This window comes from Lipophrys pholis (assembly GCF_963383615.2).
Source record: "Lipophrys pholis genome assembly, chromosome: 18".
NCBI lineage: Eukaryota > Metazoa > Chordata > Actinopteri > Blenniiformes > Blenniidae > Lipophrys > Lipophrys pholis.
The window spans coordinates 10,213,580-10,234,133 of NC_137646.1; the positions used below are offsets into that span (position 1 = coordinate 10,213,580).

General features: G+C 42.4%; 1 protein-coding gene across 3 annotated transcripts in view; it reads right to left on the reverse strand.

Annotated features, from left to right (window-relative positions):
• Nucleotides 1–4,784: 4,784 nt before the first annotated feature.
• Nucleotides 4,785–20,554, reverse strand: part of LOC308123806 (phosphatidylinositol-binding clathrin assembly protein) — a 101,001-nt gene continuing 85,231 nt past the window's right edge. For all 3 annotated transcript variants that reach the window (XM_080486496.1, XM_080486495.1, XM_080486494.1), the window contains 6 exons: nucleotides 19,910–20,047; nucleotides 19,457–19,487; nucleotides 16,996–17,128; nucleotides 8,966–9,022; nucleotides 7,317–7,433; nucleotides 4,785–6,780 (listed from right to left, as the gene is read on the reverse strand). In XM_080486496.1, coding sequence (XP_080342622.1) covers nucleotides 6,766–6,780; nucleotides 7,317–7,433; nucleotides 8,966–9,022; nucleotides 16,996–17,128; nucleotides 19,457–19,487; nucleotides 19,910–20,047 — 491 coding nt within the window. In that variant the 3' untranslated portion in view covers nucleotides 4,785–6,765. The remainder of the gene's footprint in view (nucleotides 6,781–7,316; nucleotides 7,434–8,965; nucleotides 9,023–16,995; nucleotides 17,129–19,456; nucleotides 19,488–19,909; nucleotides 20,048–20,554) is intronic.

The following is a 20,554-nucleotide window of genomic DNA, read 5'->3' on the forward strand; positions in this document are numbered from 1 at the left end:
TGGTTTGTCCACTGGGTGGGACCGGAACTGCTGTGGGGGGACCCGTGGCAAGACCCCGGGGTCCGAGGCCATCGGGCCCGGACACCGCCACCCCGGCAGACGGAAGCCCCCCAGGCCCGGGGGGACCCCAGCGAACCACCCCAGAGAGCCACGTCCCCGCCCAAAAAGCACCCGACGGAGAATGCAGAGAGGAATCCCCCCCAGGCAAGAGGGGCCCACAAGAGAAGGATAAAGGGCACAGGGCCCCAGGCCCCGACCCAAGCCGCCAAGCCGAGAAAAGGCCGGAGCAGGGCCCCCGGGCCGAGCGGGTCGAGAGCCCCCCCAACCCCGGCGGCGAGTCCCGCCGCACCCCCGGGAGGTTGATTCACGCGCATCAAAAATTGCAACACTGTTTCACTTTAACTCTTCTGGTGTGGAAGAGGAGATTTTGACACTGCAAGCCGACATTGAGCTGAAGTCCAGAGCTCATGGACAGTTCTGGAACTTACTCACAGAGGTGAAGTACCCCAACATCAGGAAATGTGCTACCTCCTTGACTGTATTATTCGGCTCCACTTATTTATGTGAGTCAGCCTTTTCCCACATGAAGATCATTAAGTCCAAGTACCGTTCCACCATGACTGATGAACATTTGGAAGTGTGCTTGAGGCTGGCTGTCAGCAGCTACTGTCCGGACTATGCATCCCTGGCTGATTCAATTCAGTGCAAGTCATCAGAGTAAACTCGGGTAATGACAAAAAATGTACATAGTTAATTGTGTTGTGTTGTGCAATATTGGCTCATGCGGTTATGCATGTACGTCAACATACATTGTAGATATAAAGAATCCTCAATATATTTAGAAATAAATATATGTTTTGCATTTTTGTAGTAGGTAGATCATTTTGACTTGATCATTTTATAAGTAGCTCGCATGCTGAAAAAGTGTGAGCACCCCTGATCTAGACAGTAACGTGAAGCAGGAACATGAATTAACAAAGAGGAAACAACACTTTTGTGATTTTTAAAGTTTGAGCAAATGATGACAGAGAACAAGCAACTTCAGAAGCACCTTTCGTGAGGAGTGGAAGTGTGTGTGTGTGTGTGTGTGTGGCTTGTCCACTGGGTGTGACCGGAACTGTTGTGGGGGGACCCGTAGCGACACCCCGGGGTCCAATGGGGATGGGGATTTTTGGTTTTTCTTTACTTTTTTGCCAAAATCATCTATATTAAATCAATAAAAGGCTTGAACTACTTCAGTTGTGTGTAATGAATCTAAAATATATGAAAGTCCAATTTTTATCATTACATTATGGAAAATAATGAACTTTATCACAATATGCTAATTTTTTGAGAAGTACCTGTATGTTAGTGGGAGTGAGCCCCATCTTGAACATTCTCCAATTTCTTAATTTATCAATAAGTTCAAGTATTTAAAATATATTAATACTAAAAACTCAATTATTATTAAAATGAAGCTTTTGTGTCTGGAAATCTCAAACATTATTCCAAATCACGCTGGTGAAAACTAATGAAAGGTGATTAAAGGAGGCTGAAATTTACTGAAACACGTGTTGGGCCCTGCAGCAGCAATTAAAAGCAAAAAGACCTGGAATTTTTATCATCTGTTCACTTTAACGAATAATTGTTCATGTTCAGGCAGTTTGCGTCAAAACCAAAGTTTTTTATGAAGAAAAAAACCAAGACATTTTTTTTAGGAATGGAAAATGATTTATTTCTTCCAAAAAAAGAGAAAACAAATCCAGAGAATAAACAAATATACTGCTGTAAAATAAACGCCTGTGATTTTTCTTGACTGTAACATTGGTTTTCCGTTCCATGCTTGATACAATCCATATATTTCTGCTTTAAATAAATAGAAAAAAAAATGTACAAAGAGATGGTGGAGGGAGGAGACAGAAGAGAGAAAGACATTTGGCATCATTGAAATCATGGCGGCTCCTGATGTTTCTGGGACGTCTGCAGCCCTCCGTCTGGTTAGCCCCACCCCCACCGAGGAGTAATCATACCTATATACTGCTGGAATAACGCTAATATCTTCCATGATCCAAAAGTAAAGAGTAAATGAAAAATAACGCGGTTGCAGGTTATGAGAATACGTCTTTAAGCTCCGTGTCGTGAGCGTGTTTCTCTATTTACAGTTGTCGTGAGGCAGCAATCCGAGGGTTAAAAAAATAAAACCAGATGTAAGAAAAAAAACTGAACGTGCACAAGAGGTCTTTGATTCAACAGCGACTCACTGAGGAAATCTATCCGGTCAAACTGCTGCTGTTTTAGGTTTGTCCTGTCAGTGGCGACACCACTAACGGATCACAGGTCTTTGGGAAAAGTACAAAGAAAAGGAGAAGATCAAAGTTTTGGAGCTCTGCTTTGCTACAGTGGCTGATTGACTGACGGTGCAAAACATCCATCAGATTTCAGTCTGGACAGGTTGAGAGCGACCGCCGAAGGAGGCAGAGGAGACCTCGAGGGTCAATCCATCCGTTCTCTCAACGCGCCGGCGCCTGACAGTTTTCAAAAACAGGGACGACAAGAGCTTGAGAATTCATCACCACCATCACTGTCACATCATGCTTCTTGGGAAAAAAAGGACAACGAACATCGACGACGATACAACCATGCACTCACTGACGCCCAGAACGAAGAGCGGCGGCTGGCGCCAGACGCTCCGGCGTTTAAAATGACATCAAGATTCAGTCCGTGGATCCTTCCCACCATCAAGTCATGCTACAACGATGCCAAGAAGTCGTTGCAGCTTCAAAAAAATAAAACTCAAGTCAAGGGGAAAAACTCTGGCTGTGGAAAGAGGGGAAGGTGACATCCTGGCCCGAACAACCAAGTTCACTAAACTCTACCTCCTCGGAACCAAAAGAAAAAAACCTAGTCAGGAACGGAAAAAAACTTCATCAAGAAAAGCTCAATGTGGACGGTGGAAAGAAACCATTTGCTGTGTTGCTGATTTAGTGGGTTATGTTACAAACATGAGGGAACCGTCAGACACACTGGCATGGTGACGACGACCCAGTTCTGGATCACTGCCACTAAAGACAAAAGGAGGAGAAAAAAAAAGTGTCATCTTCTTCTAAAGTGTCGATTCATCACATGAGATTAGACACAGTAAGACATCAGTCTACAAATAACGACAACCTCGATTACATCTTGGTTTTTGTGCCAGAAGCGAAAGCGTCCATTAACAAAACTGTTTTACGAGTCTGGAGCTCGGGAGGGAAAAAAAAAAAAATCAAATCAGAGGTACCTTAAAGTTTTGACCCAGCAGGAGGATGTTTGAGAAGAGAGAAGCTCGACGGAGCCCAGATTCAGGAGGAGTTATGAAGAGTTCAGAAATCAGATTTCTGCTCGGTGACACAACAAAACTGCATATTTCCTTCAACGGGTTGTTTGTTCTGCCTCATCAGCACAGATTTCTATCTGTGCAGATCGATGCAATATCTGAATTGACCACCAGGACACGTTCTGGTGACCAGGGTGTAAAAATAAAAACAAGCAAGCATGTTTTACCTCAGCGATTAAACAAACTTCCACATGTGAAAACGAAAGTGAGTCAACCGACGGGATGGAAACGATTTAGAAATGCTTGGTCTGATTTCTCTGCACTTTGCTCAAAGGTCACGTGGCCCAGAGATGGAACTTCCAAGTCTTAAGGTCCAGTTCACACTTTGCTTTGGTGCACAAGAGTCCAAGGAAGTGTGAACGCAGCCCCAGAAGGTAAACAGCCGTTTCAGAGATCAGTGGACTCAGTTGCTACTTTTGATGGTTCACCTGTTGGAATAACTTCAACTGAACAAGCGCTGGCGGATGGTCCAACGTCTCCAGCTGCTGTTCAAATCTGAAAAAAGCTCAAAACCGCTTCACTTGTTTTCGCAAAAGCACCGTCAGTCTCCACCCTTTGTTTCCTGGATATATGGCCGATCAGTGTCTGTGGGCTGCTGACATCATTACGAGAGGCAGAGGGAGGAACCAGGAGAGAAACTACAGACGAGGAGCTTAACGACAAAACGGAGCGAGAAGAAAGAGCGAACCACAGAGCCTGAGAGCTTCCAGAGGGTTTCATCTACAGCTAACAAGACAGAGACACAGAGACAGAGAGAGACAGAGAGAGAGAGAGAGAGAGAGACAGAGACAGAGACAGAGAGAGAGAGAGAGAGAGAGTAGAGCTATTAGTTTCTAAACCCCGGCAGCGGAGAGGAGAGGCGCAGGTTGTCCACCAGGTGTCACTATGAGGAGAAGCTAAGCAAACACAAGACAGTGACAAGAAGCTTCTAGAAGCGGCGTCTAACCAACAGCGACGCTGATGGGCGAGACGAGAACTGTTAACTGGAACTGGCTTTTTTTCATTTTTGTTTTATCAAACATATCTAAACAGCAAACAGTGAGGAAACAGGATAGAAAGCACAGCAGCTTGAGCAGCTGGACTGGAGAGACTGGAGGGTTTTTTTCACAGCAGAGCGGCGATGAGTTTAAACACCTCGACGAGCACGGACGTCTGGGATGGAGATGCTGGACTGAAACCGGGGGCGGGACTACAAAAAGCTTCAAGTTCAACGTGACAACGGCAGGAAAGTCACTTTCCAGTTTCCCGCCAAAGTGGCTAAAAGATTAGATAAACGTGTTGTATTGCAAAACCCATAACTTCCTCCACAAACGTTGTGGTGCTGCGGAGAAACTCCGGCTGCACTACGGCAGGATCGCCACTTAAGTGCAACATGTTTGCATTTTTGTAAGGAAAATTGAGTCCCCACCCCAGTTTTTTTTTTTTTTTTTTTACAAAAACAAATCACTGAAACACTCGTTGGCTCAAGTTTGGCTTAAAATGTGACCCTCAGAAGAAAATAGCCCTCAATGGAAAACACACGCGTGTAACGTGTAAAGCAGACATGTAGAAATGCACAAACACACTGACGGTCACACTCGTGGGAACTCGATGCTTTGGCTGAGGACTGACGTGAATTTGATCCCTACAGTTTGGTGAAGCCGCAGGACGCCCGGCGGTGCCCGGCTCGCCATCGCAGCCCCTCACTTTGATTCAGTGCAATTTAAAGAGTCAGTGACGTTTAACTCACTCGCTCACTTAGTGCCGCCGTCATCAATCACTGGCTCGTAGCGTGGATCTGCCAAGAGGTTGTACCCAATGAAAAAGAAATCTAGACCCTCAGAGTCTGGTGGTTGAGTTAATCAAGACAGAGAAGAAAAAAACCAACAGATACACACAAGATCTCCAGGTGCAGATGTCAGGCAGCAAACGGGCTAATGATGCTAATAAACCCTCTGCAGCACTTGAATTGAACTTCCCAGATCGATGGCAGCCCGAGAAATTAAACAAGCACAAGAACGTCACCTTCAAGGCCTCGTCACACCAGCTGAAGCTGCTTTCTTTTATTTAAATCTTTGCTTTAACTCGATATTAACTCTCAACCATCTCCAAAACAAACTAATAACCCGGAGCCAGTCAGAGGCAGAGAAATGGGCGCGGATTTGTACATTTAGATGACCTAATGAATCAATGGCTTTTACTCGTATTTATTCTACCTACTGCTTCTACTCTAACGAAACGATAACAGACGACACGCTCCATAGACTCATGACTCTGGTGGCACAGAATGGTATTACAAGAGAGAATGATTGGTATTACTTATCAATGTACTCTAATAAAACTTCTATATATAGCTGGCACAAGTTATCTGCAGGTTTTTGTGGGGCTGAATTAATATTTTCTCGAATGGTATCTTTCCAATTTTCCAGCTTCATGAAAGAATCTGCAGCAAAAATAGAAAAAAAGCAGTTTCTTCCCATTTTGTTAGTTATTTTTAAAGAAAAATAAAAGCTCCTCCTGCGGTGCGACGAAGCCTTAGAATCGTTTTGTACTGAGTGAGCGCGCTAGCATCATTGCTTCTGTGTGTATCTGTGGCTTCATCCGGTGAAAACGATGGCGCATGAATAACAAAGACATCAGCGTAAAAACCCAGAACAACAAACGGTCGACTACCATTAACAAAAGCGTCAACAAATCGCTGGACAAGCCCTGATAGTTAGCGGAGAAATCAAGACCAAACAATACAAAGACATTTTCCCATCGGAGTGGAAACACGACAGGAGACCCACTGCAGAAGCTTTGCTTCTGGAGCTCCGGCCGGATGGACGGTCACGGACGTAGACGGCGATCGAGGGCGGGGACGGAGGGAGGCGGGGCTCCGGAGGGAGGCGGGGCTCCGGAGGCGGCGTCTGAAACAACTGCTGCACTCGCACACGTGAGATTTAGTTTTCTGCTGAACAAACACTCGTCCTCTTGATTTTCCCCCAGAGAGGACGGAATAGCACCGGTGTGATATAAAGCTAATTCTGCAGCAGAAACTCGGAGTAGCCGGACGAGTTCGGCTGGAACCCGGAGGAAAGACTTCCTCCACCCGCTTCCCCATCTTCCTCTTCCTCCCCCTCTTCTGTCTCTCCATCCATGAGATTTAAACAATTAACAGAGAGAAGCCACACTCACACAAGCAAGGAGTTGTTTCAGACAACCACCAGCCAGGAGGACTCCTCCTTCCCCCTCCTCCCACCACACATCATCCGTCTCTTCATCCTCTGTTTTGTCTCCTCCTCATTCCAAACTTCAGTTCTGGTGTTGGTCGGTTTTTCTTGTCGTTCAGCTTCATGGAATCGCTCCTCCGTCCATGTCATCGTCTTCTTTGTGTGTTTTGTTCTGCTGTTTTTGTTTGTCGCTTTTGGCACTCTGCTTCCCTCCTGACCGGATTACATGAACTGCATCTGTACACGAGACGGGGGGGGGGGGGGATGGCATGAACAGAGAAGCAGACAAGATGATGAAACCACAAAAAACCATGACCAAACCAAGATGTTTTCATGTTGTAATTCTGAATAATTTCAGACCTCGTTTAAATGTTTTCAGGTTAAAAAAGTACTTTGTTTTTTAAGGGTTTAGTGTAAACAGGTAAAAGAAAATTTGTGTTCACATGCACACTTAAGACTTTGTATTCCAGTCATATTATGTTGGACTGCGACTTGAAAAGTGGTTTGACAGTCAAAGTTAGTCGGAAATTTTCTTTTTTTAATAAGTTGGAGCTTCGAGGCTTTCATGCATTTTCTCACGTCGTTTGTTCCATCAGTTCACTTGTACCAGGAGAAGTATTTTCCACACTCGGGTAGTTTTGTCCAATGTTTCACAAAACGCCTTTTCACATGGTAAAAAGCTCTTTTTAATCAATCCTCACATTTCTTATCCCTGTGCAGAGGAACGAGACTGAAAGAGTCAATTCAAACTGTCTAGTGTGTGTGTGTCTCACCTGGGCTCCGGGCATGGGGGCGAAGGGGTTCGTGGGTCTGAGAACAGGCTGGTTGTACATCATTGGCTGAGGAGCCATGATCTGTACTCCGCCCATCTGACCCATCTGAGGAGGGACCTGAGGACAAAGACCGGAATCATTCATCACTCAACTGAGTGACAGATCAATTCTATTGGGAATATAGCGAACAGACATCTGTTCTCATTATTTACAGTCTTTAATGTGACGTTTAACAATATAAAATTCCTCCTCAGCTGAAGGATGGAGATCAGGCGTGTTCAGATCTACTGAAATCTTTAAGATTTGTCTGATTTCTACTTTTTCTTTCACTCATTCGGTGTCAAGAACATCACTTTGGGGGCTTTTCCACCTGAAAGAACCAGGTACTAGTTCAGAGCCAGGGCCAGATTTAGCACCAGTTCTTTGTCTTTCCACTACCAAAGCTCCGGCCACACAGGGGCTAAACTGGTGCTACGCTGGCTCCACTTCATTGCTGGGCCAAAGCGGAGCCAGACACGTCATCAGCTGGGGGCGGAGTTATATCTGGAGTTCTGGAGAACTCCAGAGATAACTCCTCAGAGGTTGAACCAGCTTTTTGAACTCTACAGCGAACACGGAGCCCCGGGGTGGTTATAGAGAAAAAAACTAAAAATAACGCATGGGAACAATATAATAAGTCGCTCCCTGAAGTTAATAATATGAGGGAACGAGATCATTTAATCCGCGTTCTCGGAGCCGTGGCTCTCAAAAGTAATGCAGAGCTCCGTCGCTGTCAGCCAGCTGCGTCGGATATAATTTAGAAGCAGTTTTCCATTGTGGGTTTTTTCAGGCTTTTCATGGTAACATCATTGTAACTCACGTCACGTCCAGGTCTTATTTTGCGTTATGACCGCAGGCTGAGGCAATGCAGTGGCTGCATTGCGCTCCGCTCTGAGACACTCCAATATTATTTTCTAACCCACAGAACTTTTTTATAATGAATACTTTTGGTTCATCACCAACTAAAAAACAAACTACATACTACTGTAAATGAAAGCTTGGATTTTTTAGCCATAAAATTGCCTTTTAATGGGGCTTTATGTGAAAGAGAACTTTAATCAGTGTGTTTATGTAGGTTAACCTGGAAACCGCTGTAGAGCTGCATTCTATCATTCTACACCTCCATTACTCCATGTTGAAGCATTTGATTCAGACACTTCCAGAAATAAAGTGAAAGGAACACAAATTCACAATGTAATGAAAAATAAGCCCCAAACTCATTCACGTTATTATTATTATCATTTCTCTCTGGCCAATCCGGGGCTCCAGACTAAAACAAGACGCAAGTGAAAAAACCCAGTCATTACCTTCTTATCTGCCATTTTTAGCTCACTGCTTTGAAACCACACAACTTGTAGTTTATACCAGAAACAAAGAAACTAATACTTCATAACGGCTGTTTTCTTTGGGACAATATACAGTATATGCAGAAGCTGTGATTGGTCTACATGTGCTATATAATCATGCAGGAAACATGAGGGAAGAAAATAGGAAATCCAGGTTTCATTTGTTCTTTCAACGTTTCGAAAACTGGACCTCTGGCCGCGACTTTGGACAAGATTTAAAGACGTCACACTTCACTGTTACTTTGTCCATCTCTGCAAACTCACCATTCCATACACAGGCACTTGCGGTGTGGTCATGGGAAAAGCCATGGGAGCTGGAGCCTGAAAGATAACAAGAAGAAAGTCTCTATAACCAAAGGGAAAAAAAGGACCAGGGTCAAACAGTTTACTGTGGAAATCGTTCAGTCAATTCCCAAAAATATAATAATCACTGGATGTGCAGGTTGTATGTGGATGAAGGTAATTTTAGGTCATTTAGAGCAGGTCTAAAAAAAAAAAAGAAAAAAAAAAAGGGGGGGGGGGGGTCAAATTCATGCATATTGATCAAATTAGCAGTCATGGTTCTAATGTGCTTGGTCTTTAAGTGGGGGTGAAATTTCTGCAGCCCTGATATTGACAATATAATATTGATTAATGTTAATACAACACAAAGCCGAGCGTCTGTTTAATGTGTTCAAGTGAGAACAGTTAACTTTCATGACGACAGTGGAATGAGCTTCCAGTGCGAAATACAAGCAGATCTTCAGCATTAACGATGCAGGACGCGAACATTTAAACCTGCAAGGTTTTGCGGGATTTAATTGCTCTGTATTCTCAGCAATCAGACATGGAGATGGTTCGCTCTGTGGCAGTCAGCCTCCTCACCCGGAAGTCCCGCCGCTTTAAGGAAAGCCATTAAAAACCAGCTTGCAGAAACACGCGGCGCCTCTACGGGCCTCATCCATCATTGTAAATTGTGGCATTTCTAACATGACTATCCTGCCGCCATCACTCCGGCTGTATTAACAGCAGAGACTCAAATATCTGACGCTGGGTCGGAGGCCCCGCAGAAGTGAAAACACTACATTAAACCAGAGTAATTAGCCACAAGGAGTCGTATATTACCTCGGCTGTCTCACGTGAAATGATGGATTGCGTTCATTGAGCCAGAGCAACAGTAGATTCCAGCGTTTAGGGCCAAAAAACAAAACATCACTCGTATTATCCTGTAATTGCTACAAATGCAGCCACGGTTGACTCAATGCTTCAGATGAACGGAGGCTCAGAGGCTTCGGTGTGAAGGGCAGGTTAAGTCCAGCAGAATCCAGGAATAAGTTATAGACCTGTCACTGAAACTTCAAACTTATTTATATATAACATTCAGCATCTGTTTGTTGTTATCGATCAGTCTATCTTGCATACAGGAGAACATGCAAACTCCACATATAAATAAAATACCCAACACGGAATCTAACCAGGGAGCGGCTGGCAGTGCAAACCACTGCACCCAAAAACATCATCTTAAAAGGTCAAAACTTATTGGGAGGAATATTTTTCCCCCTCAGAACTGATAAACTTAATTTTTACATATTCAATTCTGCCTTGTTTATTAGCATTTCACAAACAAAAAAATCTATATTTTATTTCATTTAGTTAGTTCATTCTGTAAATCTCTTGTGGATAAATTGTCACTCCACATTAATTTACATTTAAATCTACCCATGATCGTTGTTAAAAACAAAAAATTTGTCCAAGTCACCTTGAAATGTTTCATTATCTGGGATAAAAAATGACTTATTCAAATATATTGACCGAGAAATAGTTATTTTTGTCCCGCATCCTTTCAGATAGATTACTGCAGCTTAAAGTACAAGTATTCCCACATTTGTATATTCTTTGCTTTGATGCCACCATGTTGCTTTGTAAACACGAAAGTTTTCAAATATGAAAACGACACGTTTTGACTTCAGATATTGTCGTGTAAACGGAGCTTAAAATACTGAAGTTTCAGCCCTGAAGGAGTAACTTCCTTTGATGTGAGGAAACATTTGTGCCAATTATACTCACAAAACTATTTTTTAAAGTGTCTTTAAAAAAAGTATCCTCTCAACTTCACAGTGGTTTAGTCCATTAACCTGTAGATGAGTGAAAATGTGGTGAAGACATTAACTTCTACATTTAATAAGAATTTATTTGATTTTAACTTTTATTTAATTCACTTTATTACACAGCAGTTGTGAAAGTGCCAGCTGCAAAAAAAAAAAAAAAAAAGACATTTTAGATGGATTTTAATTAGTCACGATTACTAGAAGTGGATACTTTCTTCTCACAGTAATTTATTCTTTATTGGTACTAGTTGTAATATTTCGGTTTATCTGTTCACTGAATACATTCGAACGTCTCAAAACTAATATTACGGTTCATTCATGAGGAAGTGTCAACATGAGAACATTCACAACCTCCCACTTGTTCGTGGGAACTTTCAGACTATGAGAGAAAAAGTTCTGCATTCAGACAGGAAATAGAATTACTTCCTGATATATATATATATATATATACTATAATAAATCCAACTAAATACATTTAATGTGAGAATAACAAGACTTTTTCCCCCATGCACCAGATATGGATACAAATGAATTCTATGATGGTTTATAAGGTTGATGACTTGTTGACTGCTTCCTGTTGTCATGGTAACACTTCTAACTTGGAAGTTCCCAACATGTTTTAACTCCATGAATGCAAGATTATTTATGTTTTTTGTCTTAAATCCAGTTTAAGAAGCACTTTTTGGTGGACATTTTCTGTTTTTCATCTCATTTCGAGCTTCATGATGACGTTGCCTCGCAGCAACAACACCCCTGGTTCAGATTGACAAGGTAAAGTTTGCATGTTCTACAGTTTAATTTGTGTCTAAACACCTTCTTGCGGCGTGTTCTATGTGTACCTTGCCTTCTGGTTTCAGTGACTGCAACCTCGATGATGGATTAAACCGACTTCCCCGTCATGTACGTCAATTAGTCGACCATCTGTCTCCGAGCTCGTAGTGGAGCAACCGTCTCTGTGGCTGCAAGTGCTAAATCAATGGAAATTTTTCCATGCCTGACAAAGTCGGAGGCAAAAAACAGAGTCCGTGAAATGCTTTTACAGATTCTCCACCAGCCTCGCACTTCATCCGTCTCCGCACGCAGCTGTCGGCCGTCGATACATCATGTTTTTCTTCCACCAGTTTCTATCTGTCTTCTTATGCTCAACCTCGCGCCTCCCGGTGCTATCCTTTCTGTCTTGTGTGCGTCTCCCTGTCTGAGTTTTCTTTTTTGGTTGTTTTTGAAAGAGAATCTTTTTTTTTTTTTCCCAGTGGCATCTTTCATCTGGAGTTTGCGCATTCAGAGCTGAACTTCTGCTGTTCCCCCTGCCGTCTCCTCCACGTGGGCGGTGTTCTCTGAGAGAAGTCAGACTTCTGACCTGACGCGACCCGCGAGGTTAAGTAAAGGATGAATAAGTGAGACACTTTGCGAGGCTCCTGTCTGGCATTGCAAGTATCAAGCTGGTGGAGGCTGTTGCAACCTTCGCCTTCTGGCGAGAATCAGAGATGTGGGAGTTTCACTTATCATGCGTGATGCGTGACAGCCGACTTATCCGCGCCGCTGTTACCTGTGATGTCTCCTGCATTCCTACCACTCGCTGCCATGACTTATTTATTATGTTTGCTGCTTCTGCAGACATGCATATTTACACCAGCCAGAGCAAACGTGTTTCCTGTTTCAGGGACTCTAATGAGCTCCTCTATTAGTAGAACCCTCATCTGCGAGCTTTGTTTGTTCACCGTCAACACAGATACAATCCTTTCCATCTTTGCTGGATGAACATTGAAGGCCTGATCAGGGTCGCTGCTGACCACGCATGGAAAGATTTGTTTGTGTGATAAGACGAACCAAAAAAACCCAAAAAACATTTCAGTTTGCCTTGCATACAGGAAAGAAGTAATAACCAGGCTCTTTTCATTGTGCTCCTGAATTAATCTCCCACAGGCAATATCTCTTCTGGCTCGCTTGTCGGTGAGAGTCAAAGGTGAAGCGATGCAGCCGAGAGATGAGAGGCTGAGTTAGATCAGCAGCATTTCTACAAGACGCTGTCCTGATTTAAGATGCTCACTTTTGAAATTGAGGCACAAATAAAAATACCTAAACAAAAGGATAAAGTTTTGAGTTGTGGAATGTTACTAAATGAGACACTAGATTTAAGAGTTATACTTAGGACGGTAGTAGGTCTACCTCAGCTCAGACAATGTCTGAGGGTGTGAATGTAAGTGAGCATGTTGTTGTTTCCCTGTACTCATGGGGAACTTCACCCATATTACATTCCTACGTTTCATTCTGGAGACAGAAAAGCTTTACAATCCAACGGAGGTTTGAGTTGGTCTATGGTTGAAGACGTTCAGGCAGAGGCTGCTAAGTTTAAACTACGACTGTAGAAAAGTGAAACCACATCCGCATAATGTCATCAGAAGTCATGAAATAGTGTGAGAGAGTCAAAGTGACTCAAACTGCTGTAATGTGGTGTCGTGTTTTTATTGATTTTAGGATTATTATGGATCGCTTCGACTCAGAGGGATTAAATTATCGCGAGCTTTGGATTGTGTCTGGTGACATGGTTTCATTGTTATTGACAATAGAAAGACAATCGCCGGACAAACGAGCAACAAACCATGGTAATTGATGTAAATGTCTTGGTTTCGTGAAGGCAGAGAGCAATATGGAGGAGGCTGCAGTGGGATGCATCTGGGGCCCTGTTTACACGACAACGTTTCACGTGACAACACCTTACCCGTTTAAAAAAAAAGGAGTGTGTTTACACTGCAGCAGCAGACACAGAGACAACGGTGAAGTTAGTCTGCCGGGCCACTCGAGGGCGCTGTTGCTTGATTTTGTAATGAAACTACACAGACGTGTGTGCAGACGTGAAGAAAATGGAGCGCACTCGACATCCGTATGGACTGATGACGCATCAGATGCCATCAGGGGAGAGTCTCAACTATAAAACTACTGATCTGGATGATAAAACTAGAATACGGACTGCGAGTCATACCACAGCGGGCCGCCATGTTTGTTTACAATTGGGTGAGCAGGAGGGAGGGGGAGAGATGCGCATGCGCAATAACAGGCTCAGTTTCCTCCGGCCGTCTCTGAAGGAGGGAATAGCGGCTTACTTTGCGGATACAGTGCATCCACACTGGTGCCGTGTAAACGGACCCCCCAAGAGTGGAGAAAGTTTTGTGGATACACTTGTATTCGTTGTCGGGTAAACGGGGCCCTGGTGTCTGTAAAAGTTTATCTGGTAAATGTGCTGATAAAGCCAGTGGATAAGCTTGAGGGTTTGGCCAGGAGGACGAGACGACTCGGACCGACGCTTTGGTCACTTTCAGTTTCACCTGGAGCAAAGAGGCACCAGACTGATGCATTCAATGGCTAAAAAGATCAAATCTGGGCTCATAGATCAACTGCAGAGTGACAGATCAACAGTCTACTGAATCAGAATTATTGTGACTATGGAGGACTGGTCATGAGGGATACTGACATTAGCAGGTTTTCAGCTGAACACAGCGAAGGACTATGAAGTCTCCCTGAGGAGGATTCTGCCTCCTTGGCATGGAGGCAACATGTCTGCTAAGGTTTGGTGTGGTTGTTTGTTTTGTTTGCACTGTGGGGGGTCGCATGAGCTTGCTTTGGTGACGGCTGCTTGGTAATTTAATGCTTTGTCTATTTTAGTTTTTTTACATAATTTCTTTTATGAAAAATCTTTATTTCTATAGTTTGTGTACATGTGACACACAGCAGATGTGCACAGTGTACAAAAGTCTGCAGTAATATACACTTTTTGTTGCATATTTCCCATGCAAATTTAAAGTAGGAACTGTTGCGGTGAGGGAAAGAGTGCGAACCACTGCACCACCGCGGTTCTTACAAGATCATTCTTGTTGACGAGCACATGGACACTCGTATGGACAGACGACCAAGTTGGATTGTTTTTACAAACGACTCAAACATAAACTCATGACACTTATGTTTGTCACTGTCCATCAACTGAGCATGTGTAGAAGAACCATTTATGATGCGAGTGGTGTGCATGAGCAGTAGCAGTGTTTCAGAAAAACTAAGCCCCCCCCCCCCCCCCCCCCCCCCGCGATAAAGAAACGGAGCAGAAACTTCCTGTCATGAGTCACTTTTCTTATGCAACTCACAGACGACCAGCTTCAAGCACAGAGGTGAGAGAGTTATTTCTAACAATTGGGTAAGAACAGAATAAAATTCTTCTAAAACGAGTTTCTCCAAGGGAGTGGTGGAAGAAAAGGATAGGTGACAGAATAAGGAAAAAAAGGATGAAGAGCAGGATCGCGAGGGAGGCAGGAAGCCAGAAAGACATTTTTTTAGTGAAGCTCGTTAGGACTTGTCTTACTAAACAGAGATAAGTACTTACATAACTAGTATAGAACATTCCATTCTGCATCAGGACGCAACAGGGAGGAAAAGGGACAAGAGACAAGAGAGGAAGAGAGCGGCGTGAAGACGATGACAGACGTGAAGAATGAAGGAGGGAATCAAAGCAAATGAGTGGGAGGTGATGAAAGAGGGAGGAAAAAAGGTATCAAAAGATATGAGTGATGGAGGGAGGAAAGTAAAGGAACGGAGTCAGAACAGCAGAGTAAGCAGAGTAAATAAAAGAAGAGGGCTCAGATGTCGAGAGGCAGCGCGGCAAAAACAGGATGAGCAGAGCAGAAGGGAAGGAAGAAGAGTGGATGACAGTGCAAAACAGTAGGGATGAGAAAAAAGAAGAGAAGGATGAGGATGCACGGGAAGGGAGAGAAAGTGACAGCAGAGGTGAAGAGAGAGAGAGACAGAAAGGGAGGAAGCTGAGGGTTAGTGACAGTTTGTACTCGTCAGCCAGAAACTACAGTCCACAGATCAGGAGGACACAGACACACACAGACACAGACACAGACCATGCGCACAGAAAAGAAAAATTAGCAGACATGTCGAGTGTCGAGTCGTGACATCACATTTGTGTTTCCCATATAATTCATTCATTAAATTAATACATGTGGGCTTTTGAAATTGGTGACAGGTCTGTCTTTCGATGAAGCGTTCACACTACTGGACTCATTTCTTCTACATTACTTCAAACGTAATAATCATAAGCTGATGACATTACGACGACATGTTAGAATTGAGATTTTCATGTGACTGCAGTGATTTTTTGTTTCAAACTGATGTCAATGCTTTAGAGTTCTGCTTCACACGTCTCAGAAGCACTTGTACTTTGACATCTTACTTTAAAATGGAAAAAAAGATGAAGCTTGCATGTGTCAAGTAAGTCAGAGCTATCTGAACCGGTCACAAAAATCTATTATATATAGCATTAATCTTTTTAAGATCTACATTCTAAACTGAATGTTACATTTGTCAAACATGTCCCTTTTTCCATTAAAAATTGAATGTCAATTTTATGATTTTTTTCCTTTTATTATTTAGTCAAATGATTTCTGCTCTCAAAGCAGCAGTGATAATAATGATAATAATAATAACAACAACAAATCGAGGAGAGTAAAACTCCTCTGTTTAAAGTCTTTAGGCGAAGTCAAACAGCAGCTGGGTCAGAGCCCAGAAACACTCTGTTACATAAGTCTGCATAAAACTGCAATTATTACGCTTTTCTCTACAGATTATACAAATCACCACACAGAACAAATTACCTACTATCAAACTTTAAAGCTGTAGTTTTATTCTTACCTCTGCACAAAACTAAACAAAAACTGGATTCATCCTTTATCGGGTAAATATTTGACTTTCAGGTTTCTTTCAAACAAACAGATTCCTGTTGGACAGGAGCTTCTGGGTGTGAAACAGTTTTAGTGTTTCTACTGTTCAATAAAACCTCACACTAATGGGTTAGTTCATTCAGGGTTTGTTTAATTCAAAACCTCTTTCTGTGAGACTTTGTGAGGATTTGAAAAAAGTGAAAATGTGAAAGTGGTGGAGGTCTGACCCTGACAGTGTGTGTGATAATCAGGCCGTTTGTCTGTTTTCTCTTGATAATGAACTTGGCTGAACCCACAAGGTTGTTTTCCTGACTGACGAGTGTTTCCAGAATCAACATGACGATTATTAACAGGAAGGACGGCCAGGAGAATCAGACTGAACTGAATCAGTGTCGGGCATGCTTTGCAGGACTCTGTCCTGAAGTTTTGTGTATTTGACGACAACATGCGACCGTGTGTGTGTTTGTGTGTGTGTGTGTGTGTGTGTGTGTGTCCTCACCACGTGCTGTACAGGCATGGGCTGCGGCGCCATGGGGGCGGGGCCCCACTGCGTGGTCGACATGGTCTTGTTCTGCCAGTTCTGGCCACCTGTCAGCTTCTTCTCTCCGGGCTGGCTCCACTGCATCTCAGGCCTGTCCAGAGACGACGGGACAAATGAAACCAGCCTGTTGACTCTGCAGGTCTTTTAAATTTCCAACACGGTTTCCTTGTTCTGCCCAAGGCCATGTTTGTTACACAGCAGCACAAGTGAAATACAGTAGAGGTTTTTATATTTATTGAACGTACTAGAAGACGTTTCACTGTTTAAGTCCAGGGCGCTGATGCATGAACCTTGATGGCCTAAAGCTGAGGTCTGCAACGATTCCCTGAAGCGTTCACCAAATTATACCCAAATAAACATTTTTATTAATTTTTTTATTTATATGAGTCATATTCAAAATCACTTATCTTTTGGATTGCAAAAAGACTTTTTTGTAAAAAAAAAAAAAAAAAGGGGGGGGGGGCACAACAACTAAAATGGAAAAAGATTCTACAATGACTTGAATTTCTAAACGGAAAAAGACAACAAGCAAAACTGCTTAAAAAAAACTAAATTGTTAAAATGACTCAACAGTCCCTCCTTCCTATAGTCGTAACACTATAACTCCTCCCTGTAAAAACATTTGCTGTGTTTTGGTTAATTTAATCCTTGCTGTTTTTATATTAGTCACCATTAAGCTTTGTACAAATTATAATTTAATGTTACTTATTTCATTTTCATCCAGTCTCCTTTTATATTCAATTTTTTTTCTATTTATTCTGTGTGGAGTAATGCTTAAAGGATTTTAACTCTGGGATTAATAAAGTATTTCTAGTCTAAAAATATCAAAATTGTCTGAAAAATGCTGAAAACAGATGAAACTGCTAAAATCAGGTCCAAAGACTGCAGAAAATGTAATAAAATGTTTACTATCCTTAATTGTATTTGAAACATCATCAATGCAACTTAAAACAGTTGCTGTCACATTTCAAAACTACTGTATATATGAAACTTTAGCAGCTGTGTTCACCTCATTTTAAAGGTTAAACCTGTTTTGTGGCCCCAGGTAAATTTGATTTGGTGGAAAATCACTAAAATGTCTATTTTGGTCATAAAGGTTGCAGAGTACCTGGTCTAGAGTCTTTCTGGTCCACTTATTACCAAATAAATGCATTAACTATATATTTATAAGTATAATGTATAGTATAAATGTATGTTTATGTTGCAGTTGTCCAAATTAAAAACTACACTAAAGAAATGCATTAGGTTTTGTTGATTTTGACATTTTGCACATTAATCATCACCTTTTGTTTGTTGACACTTTAAAAGTGACACAGATTAAATTGACCATCGACTGATCAATTCTTTTATTTTAAAGTCACATTTGTCACCTTGAGATTCAAAAACCTCCCATATAAATGTTGATTTTCACAGAACTTTGCAGCAGCTGCAGGGAGCTGCTAACGAGCGGCTGAAGAGCCGCATGCAGCTCAGGAGCGGCGCGTTGAAGAACACCGCATTAACACTTTGTTAAACAAGCCACCACTTTCAGTAACTTCTGCATGTTTCTCTTAAACTAAAACATGTCCACTGATGGCGACATAAAAAACCAGGCCTGAGTTTCCTAATCCATTCCCAGTATTTAATGTAATTCACATGTAGGGAATTTGTACTACTTAAAAATGTAATATATTGGAGGAGACTGGAGCTAAATAGGTTCTATTATCTTACTTCTACAGGAATCTATTTTGAAAACCCTAAAAAATTAAAAGACAGAAATGGTGAAATGTGTGTGAATTGGTAAGTACGATATTTTTCAACATATTTCTTAGTTCTTAAATGTTTCTCACACGTGGTGCGTTGGGGTGATCTGTATGCCTCAAACAGAAAGGAATCATTGTCGATACTCATGTTTGTTATTGCAGAGTGAAAGTGTGAAAGAAAAGGATTTTTGTTGAAAGGTTATTTTTGGAATTAATTAATGACAAGTTTTATGTAACAAAATAGTTTTGTTTGCTCATTATTTTGTGGGAAACAGTTGGAGATCTGTTCGTTTCAGCATCATCCAGTGACGAGGTAATCTTACTAGTTATTATACTAAACTCTTGTTTGTTGGAGGAGGAGCCATTAATCCTGAAGTAGCTGCTTCCTCCTGCATGTTGGTGGTTGATCGCCGCTTCCAGCTGCTGCTTCTCGTGATGTTTTTACTCATTTTTAAGGTCGTTATGACTGATTTTACTTTTCTAACTCCCACAACTTGCTGTGTGGTTTGTTGTTTTGAGACTTAAGTGTGATCAATATAATTAAGATATTTATATGCGTGTATCACGTCCACAGCTATACACCACTCAGATTGCATCACAATTCACCCTAATTGAACCAAACCTGCAAAGTTTGGAGGCAACATTAGAAAAAGTGCCGTCATTTCGGAGCGACTTACTTCTTGGCGGGGGTCCCACCGAACTGCAGATCTGAGGAGAGATAGAAACACAGAAAAACTGATTGATCATAGTTAAAAGAAAGGTGAAGGCAAAAACAGTGAGGTACTTTTTTTTATCCCCCTCACTGTTTTTCCTCAACTTTGTTCCGTTATTCCTGAAGAGATTGAAACTGTGCAAGTTAATGAGCCTCGCTGCCAAGCAGCAAGAGGTTGTAATCAACTTATTGTTGAGAAAGTAAAGAAAGCAAAAGACTGACCATGAAGAAGGTGTTTACCATGAAGACTATCCCCACTATATGTTCAAATAAACCAGGGATTTCAATAGAAATGTGGAGATTGCTGTGTATTATATACATTAAAAGGTCAGTTATGTAACCACTCTAACAGGAAAAACCGCAACGCAGAAACTTTTCTCCCTTGTGTCGACAAATCAACGTGCATTTTGACACTCACTGCCGACGAGGTTGGCCAGAGAGGAGTCGAGGTCGTTGGCCAGTAGCTTCCCTCCGGGATGGATGGCCATTTGAGGAGGCGGCTGCGCAGAGTGTGTGGGAACCGTCGGCTTGAGCATGTCGCCGAGAGCATCGAAACCTGAAGGAGAGAGATGGGCGTGTTGGTGAATGAGCTGAGGAACAAGGGAAAAAAAACCCTGCATTTCTGATTAAGAAAGTTTGTTAAGGGATTAACAGGACACACACACACACACACACACACACACACACACACACACACACACACACACACACACACACACACACACACACACACACACACACACACACACACACACACACACACACACACACACACACACACACACACACACACACACACACACACACACACACACACACACACACACACACACACACACACACACACACACACACACACAGAGAGACAGAGAGACAGAGAGACAGAGAGAGAGGAGAACTTGTTTAAAACTGAAATTAAAGAGGTCAGAAGCCCATTCAAGCAGTGAAATTCTCCACGTTGGAGCAGTTTTCCTCCACGATTAATCCTGCAATGGGAGAATATCAGGGGCAGCGCAGTCTCTACATTGTCTGAGTTTTTTTTACTTTGTTTTCTCTAGTTTCA